General features: G+C 39.8%; 1 protein-coding gene across 2 annotated transcripts; it reads left to right on the top strand.

Annotated features, from left to right (window-relative positions):
* The first annotated feature begins 840 nt into the window (after window positions 1–840).
* Window positions 841–5,587, top strand: LOC137934587 (U-box domain-containing protein 13). Of its 2 annotated transcripts, none has more exons than XM_068779019.1 (4): window positions 841–1,258; window positions 3,078–3,194; window positions 3,584–4,039; window positions 4,127–5,587. In XM_068779019.1, exons 1-4 carry the CDS (start codon window positions 980–982, stop codon window positions 5,300–5,302), a joined length of 2,028 nt encoding a protein of 675 aa, XP_068635120.1. In that variant the 5' UTR covers window positions 841–979; the 3' UTR covers window positions 5,303–5,587. The 2 variants fall into 2 exon arrangements, with proteins under 2 accessions (XP_068635120.1, XP_068635129.1); XM_068779028.1 differs by lacking the exon at window positions 841–1,258 and adding an exon at window positions 2,248–2,299.
* Window positions 5,588–6,076: the final 489 nt, after the last annotated feature.

The raw sequence follows: 6,076 nt of genomic DNA, 5'->3' as shown, positions 1-6,076 counted from the left end.
GAATAATAAGCTAATAGGATGAAAAGGTCTTGTGAGTAATGTCTACCAATGATCGATTATCTAGAAATGCATAAGCCAAGATTATAAAGCATGATTAATTACCCTAAGTTGATTGATTAATTATCTAAAATATGACCATTTCATGCATAGTCGATCATCCGACTAAGACTAATCGATCAATTGTCCAAACAAGTGAATTTTACTTTGAATGGTTGATCATCCTACATTATTTATCGATCAAACAAAATCTTATTAGTCAAGGACATAAAACATTATCAATCATAAGAAGTTCATTGATCTATCATACACTGCCAGATGGAACACCGATAAGTCGATCAAACCTTGGCAATGATCGATCAACTTAAAATGTCAGACCCAAAGGGAAGATTTTAATCGATCGTACCATTGATCAATAAGACACATTTTGACAAAAAATAATCATTACACACGATTGATCGATCAATTACTTTACAATAATCAATCAGTGTAAACACTGATTTTTGTAAATGGGCAAAAAATGATTGGTTTGACTTGGAGAACTTATAAATATCCCACCAAACATTCCATAGAGAGGTTAATGAATATTTATTGGCATATCCTTGAGCATTTATTCTGAAATATTTAAATTACTTCTCAAAGTGTTCTTGTAAAAAACCCCAATGTTTTTCTCTTTCGGCAATCTGCAACAAATACATATAATAAAAGCTGGTAGGACGTTCTATTTTACATGTACTGAACTTACGGGCTTCCGGAAGCCGACTCAAGCCGATCCAATTCCTAACTGGCTACTGTAACCATAGTTAGGATGCTGCGTGCGGAAAAATCGGGGCGCGTGAAGGCAGTGTCTTTCTTTCTCATGGAGTCCGGACACGCGAAGAAGACGAGCTTCTTCTGTTATTCTTTCTCTCTCTAGGGTTATACTATTTTCTAACCTCATCTTCTCTCTTCTTCCTCTTCTCTCCCGATTGCTGCTTCTCTGATGGCGGAAGAGAAAGAGAAAGAGAAGGCACCTTTGCAGGACTTGATCAGCATCATCACCGACATCTCTTCCTTCTCGGACTACAGAAATGCGTTCAAGAAGCAGTATTGCAATCTCGCTCGGCGATTGAAGCTCTTGGCACCCATGTTTGAAGAGCTTAAAGAGAGCAAGGATCCGATCCTGGAAGATGCGGTTGAAACCTTGGTCTCTTTAAAGAAGGCATTGGTGAAGGCAAGGGACTTGCTCAAGTTCGGATGCGAGGGCAGCAAAATTTACTTGGTTCGTACTTTCTGACGTATTCTGCGGTTCGCTATTGAACTGGATATGGGTGAATGTTTCTTTTCGTTATTTAGTTGAGTTGTGACGCTGGTGTTCACCGGGCTTGTCAAGTCTAGGATTCATACTGAAATTTTGAAGTCTGTGATCAGATTTTAAGTGTCCCGATTTCTGCGTTACCTGGTCTAACTTTCCGCTATTTCTGTAGCGTCAACTGATACAGATTACTATCCCAATTTTCTCGCCGAAATTTGTGATGGATTTGGTGTCTTGACGATCTCTGTATTGAGTTGATGGATTCTGTGCAAGTATTATGGAATTTCGTAAAAAGGAGTTTTGCTGGATAAACGTTCATTTTCTTTAGTGTATCAGCTTCCGACATTCATAATCAAGTATTAAGCTTGGTTCGTGTAATCGGTTTTAGTACTGTCTGAAGAAGATTTCCTGAAATTTATTTGAAAACTGATGCTTCAAGGTTCTGAAGCCTCAACTTTTTTTCCCATGGTTGCGATGCAGTTTATTCTGAGTTGATCTTTGATCGAATGATGGAGCGTTTTCTCTCACGCGAATCTCTTCGGCATATTTATTCGTCACAAAATATTTGAACACCTGATTTGTTGTTTTTTGGTTGAGCTGACGGTTTCTTTTCCTAATGAAGGAGCTATTCGACATTTGTTTTGTGTATACCGATGTGAATTCTTTACTGGAATGATCCAAAAATAGATGTTTCTGATCTGAAACAAAATCGTCCACGATAATTTCTTTTTTGTTTAATTGCAATTTGTTATTTAGCTTTGTTTTTTCTATAATTTTTTTGTATTATTAACGAGCAGCTTAATAGCATCTCTTTTGTTTCGGAGGATAAACGAATCCATATCTGAGGTGCATCTAAATTTGACTTTGCACAATTTGTATTTAACTCATATATCTGAGTTGAAAAGAATATTGGTGGAAAATGGGGTAAGTTGCCGGTATACCAAGGACCATGCAATGGGATGGGTGGGAGGGGTACACAGAAGAGGGTAGAACACCTTCTTTTATGAGGTAGGTGTAATGTGGTTCATTCCTCTTATTCTTTTATTTTCTTCACTGGAGCTTTATGTTTTCATTTCTTGTTTCTATGTTTTAACTGTGCAGAATTTTGATCGTTTTTCTTAATCCTTGGATAAGTAGTATGCTTTTCGGAAAAAGATGGTAGATAAAATGTAGAACTTGCCAATTCAGTGTCTTGAATTGGTTGAACCTACTTTCTTTAGCCTCAGAAGCCAACAGTGAGTGATCTTGCAGACTAGTTTTGCTATGCCTAATTGACTTTCACTGTCAACAAGGGACCTCATGTTTTCAAAATTTTATTAAATTTTCCATTTCAAAAAAATAAATAAATAAATTTTTAGGTCTTGTCTCTACTCATTAAAGAAAAAGTTTATGTTACTTTCTTTAGAGTGTGGTCCGCTGAGTGGCTGGGTGCAGAGGTGTGTTGTTCTGATGAGACAACTACTGTTTGAAAGTTAGGATTTTCTTTTTATTAAATATTATTAGTCTTATATAACAAAAAGGGCCATCCTCAAGCTTAAACATTTGGGGTTTCAGGAGGGGTTATTCAAGGATTCATGTTGTGTTTATATGTCCAGTATTCATTCGCTCAATGATTTATTAAAGTAATCATTCTAGGCTGTTGTGTCAACATCTTTTTCGTTTTACTGAGTGTTGTTGAGCGAACATTTGTAAATAAACTTATAAAGGAGGAGTTTGTCATGCCTTTAATCTATATTGTGATAACGACAACCTCTTTGGAATAAAATGTTGTTTTACTTGTTTGCAGGTCCTTGATAGGGAGCTAATAATGAACGAACTTGAGGAAGTTACAGCACAACTTGAACAAGCTTTGAGCGGGATTTGCTATGAAAAGCTTGACATATCGGATGAAGTTAAGGAGCAGGTAGAAAGGCATCCCAAGAGTAATGTTTCATATTCACTTACAGAAGAGGGCCTTACTGTGGTGGATATCTAAGGGGAAAGTTGGTTCTCTTTCACATCACTCATGTTGACATGAAAGAGTTCCCTAGGCTAGGACTTATACTCTCTTCTGAGGATTGAAAAGGGCATTCCCTTAGTGTGTGAGCAGTAGACATTTGCCTGGATATCTTTTATATTGGCCTGTTATTATTGAATGTATGCATGTATGTAACCAACAGTTTGGGAAGGCACAGTGCAGAACTAAATTTTCTCAATGTACACAAATTTTTTTGTATGTTTTATTCCTGTCAAGCAGTTTTTCTGTCATTAGATTTTTGAAGCTTCTTAATTAATTGGTTTTGCTTCATCCAGGTTGAGCTTGTTCATACACAGTTCAAAAGAGCTAAAGGTCGGGTTGATAGTCCAGATGTTGAGCTGTATGGTGATCTCTATTCTGCATATAATAAGAATACTGAATCAGACCTAGATCCATCTGTGTTAAGGAGATTGGCAGAGAAGCTTCAGCTTATGAGCTTACCTGACCTCAATCAAGAGTCACTCGCTTTGCATGAGATGGTTGGTGCAAGTGGGGGAGACCCTGGGACTAATATTGAGAAGATGTCAATGCTGCTAAAGAGGATAAAGGACTTTGTTCAGACTGAAAACCCTGACATGAGTAGTAGTGCAACAGATGTATCTTTTGCTCCTAGTGGACATGCACGATCATCACCAGATGGAAATTGTAAATCTCCAGTCATCCCTGATGATTTTCGCTGTCCAATATCACTTGAGCTGATGAAAGACCCTGTCATTGTGTCCACAGGACAGGTATCAGTAGAGCTTTAGTCATGCCATGTAACTATTAAAATACCTACTGTACATTTTATGTTCTTACTGTCATCTTCTATCCTTCAGACTTATGAGAGATCCTGCATTGAAAAGTGGCTTGAAGCGGGACATGGAACATGCCCTAAGACGCAACAGACACTCACTAGCACTGCACTGACTCCCAACTATGTCTTACGAAGTCTCATTGGACAGTGGTGTGAGGCCAATGGCATTGAACCACCCAAACGACCTGGAGCATCCTCTCGACCCAGTAAGCCTCCCTCATCGTGCTCACCCAGTGAACGTGCAAAGATTGATGCCCTCCTTCACAAGCTTTCCTCTTCCAATCTTGAAGACCAGCGTTCTGCAGCTGGTGAGCTTCGCCTTTTAGCCAAACGCAATGCTGACAACCGAGTATGCATAGCTGAGGCTGGGGCTATACCTCTCTTGGTAGGACTCCTTTCCACGACTGATCCACGCACCCAAGAGCATGCAGTTACTGCACTTCTCAATTTATCCATCTATGAAGAGAACAAAGGGACTATCATATCATCTGATGCAGTTCCAGGAATAGTACACGTCCTGAAGAAGGGCAGCATGGAAGCGCGGGAGAATGCAGCAGCAACCCTCTTCAGCCTTTCTGTGGTGGATGAGAATAAGGTGACAATTGGAGCATCAGGTGCAATTCCAGCCCTTGTTGCATTACTGAATGAGGGCAGCCAAAGGGGTAAGAAGGATGCAGCAACTGCACTGTTTAACCTGTGTATATATCAGGGAAACAAGGGTAGAGCAGTTAGAGCTGGGGTGGTAGTCACCCTGATGAAGCTTCTGACTGAGCCAGGTGGAGGGATGGTGGATGAGGCTCTTGCTATTTTAGCAATCTTGGCGAGCCATCCTGATGGAAAGACGGCAATCGGGGCTGCCGAGGCAGTCCCTGTGTTGGTGGAGGTCATTGGGAGTGGATCGCCTAGGAATAGAGAGAATGCAGCTGCTGTGCTGGTCCACTTATGCAGTGGAGACTACCAACATCTGGCTGAAGCTCAAGAGCTTGGAGTCATGGCTCCACTTTTGGAACTGGCACAAAATGGAACAGACAGAGGTAAGAGGAAGGCAACGCAATTGCTGGAGAGGATTAGCAGATATATGGAGCAGCAGAAGCTGATGGTTTTGACACAAGCTGAGGCTCAATCTGAGTCTCCTGCACAGGCTCAGACACAGATGCAGCAGTCGCAGTTATTGCAATCATCAGAAAATGTTGGTTGATAGATGACATGAGATTGTTCTTTTCGCTGTTGGGTTGTTTCTGTGGGTGGTTTGGGAGAGGGATTCAGGTTTTTTGTATGATATGAAGATGGAGGTGGAAGATCACCTGCCCATCTTTTGTTAAGTTATTAAAAGGTTCTTCGTGGTTTGTGGGGTGGAGTTAGCAGTAATAGTTTCCAGAGGAAAAAAAGGAAGAAAGGATGTGACCACTACTGCCAAAAAATGTAGATGTACTACCTTCAACTATTTATGGAAGGGAGCATTCTATCCAAACCTTCTTTGTGATATTCTACTTTTCTCTTCTTTTTCTTTTCTTCGAAGGATCAATAAGGGAAAAATCCTTGTTATGAAATTTGTATTCGATTTGTATGATTATATACAGATGTTTCTCACTGGATTCTGTTAAAAACGAGAGCATAAATGAAGTTACAAGTTGTTCGAAAGTCAAGAGTAACGTAGCAAATATCACCCAATTGCTCATTCTAGTATTTTTTTCCCCCTTATATGCTATAAAATAAATATTTATTTAAATTTTCAATAATAAAATCAATTAATATTTAATAGTTATAGTTTATAATTAGTAATTTTATAAAAGGAGATCCCCCTCCTCTGTATCTTCGGTCTTCGTTTTCCCCAAGGCGGCGGCCTGGAGGACCTACGTGAAAGAAGGAAGCCGAACTCAATCTCTCTCCCCCTCAGTCTCTCCCTCTAGAAGCTGCGATGGCTAAAGGGCTAGAACTGTTTGTTCTGGTTTTCTAGGAGGAGAGCCTGAGA

The sequence above is a fragment of the Aristolochia californica genome, unplaced genomic scaffold, assembly GCF_029961685.1.
Source record: "Aristolochia californica isolate CCGP_79_NKW_82.1479 unplaced genomic scaffold, dmAriCali1.0.hap1 SCAF_10, whole genome shotgun sequence".
NCBI lineage: Eukaryota > Viridiplantae > Streptophyta > Magnoliopsida > Piperales > Aristolochiaceae > Aristolochia > Aristolochia californica.
The sequence above is the reverse complement of the archived record's forward strand: the minus strand, read 5'-3'. Positions and strand labels throughout refer to the sequence as shown.